The sequence below is a fragment of the Perkinsus marinus genome (assembly GCF_000006405.1).
Source record: "Perkinsus marinus ATCC 50983 genomic scaffold scf_1104296940132, whole genome shotgun sequence".
Classification (NCBI taxonomy): Eukaryota; Perkinsozoa; order Perkinsida; family Perkinsidae; genus Perkinsus; species Perkinsus marinus.
The window spans coordinates 1-927 of NW_003212945.1; the positions used below are offsets into that span (position 1 = coordinate 1).

The 927-nt window shown below is 51.7% G+C and overlaps 1 protein-coding gene across 1 annotated transcript; it reads left to right on the forward strand.

The window, feature by feature from the left end:
• Positions 1–102: 102 nt before the first annotated feature.
• On the forward strand, positions 103–721 carry Pmar_PMAR020185 (HAM34 protein, putative; the record flags this gene model as incomplete). Its single annotated transcript, XM_002782084.1, has 1 exon — positions 103–721. A coding segment is annotated over one exon (619 nt), but the record flags the coding sequence as incomplete, so codon positions are not given.
• Between the last annotated feature and the right edge of the window lie 206 nt (positions 722–927).

The following is a 927-nucleotide window of genomic DNA, read 5'->3' on the forward strand; positions in this document are numbered from 1 at the left end:
AATTATCTCTACTACAGGAATGGTGAGGATGCTGTTTATAGGAAGCCTTTAAACGATCCAATTTCTGATGGTGAATTGTATGCTGGTGGATGTGGTTGTGGTATGAACGACAATCAAATATGTACGGCTAATAAGGGTAACTTGGTCAACTTCGTGCCAACTAATGGACAGGTTGTTATGCAGGATTACAACACTCAAGTTGACTTCCGTTTCCTTGGTTGGTGTCAATGCCCATCTGTGACTACGGGTTTACCGGTCACTACGGCTGAGACCACCACTGCTGCTGTCGAGACCACCACTGCTGCTGTCGAGACCACCACTGCTGCTGTTGAGACTACCACCACTGCTGCTGTTGAGACTACCACCACTGCTGCTGTTGAGACTACCACCACTGCTGCTGTTGAGACCACCACCACTGCTGCTGTTGAGACTACCGCCACTGCTGCTGTTGAGACCACCACCACTGCTGCTGTCGAGACCACCACCACTGCTGCTGTTGAGACGACTACAAGTGGCGAAGGTTCACTCACCTGCGATGCTTATTGTTCATCGATAACAGCTGGTAGCTACTGTAAGTACTGGACAACCCCAAGTACATGCTTCGGTAACAACATGCCATGCTCTTGCGGTTCGGCCTCCACTACCAGCGGAAGCCCCGCCCACACAACGACTGTCCCCGTTACTCACCAACCAGAAACTACCACTTTGGTGGCTTCTACGGGTAGTCCGAGTCATACCACTGAGTCTGCAGAGACCACTACCACCTCGGCAGTCCGGACCACTACTGCTGAGGCCGAAGCCACTACTGCTGCAAGCTCAGATTCGTGTGCAGCTGGCGATGCCTATTGTGATTCTGTATGGAGCGGAACTTACTGTAAATCGTGGAAGCACCCGAGTGTCTGTTCGGAGACCAATCTGCCATGCAGT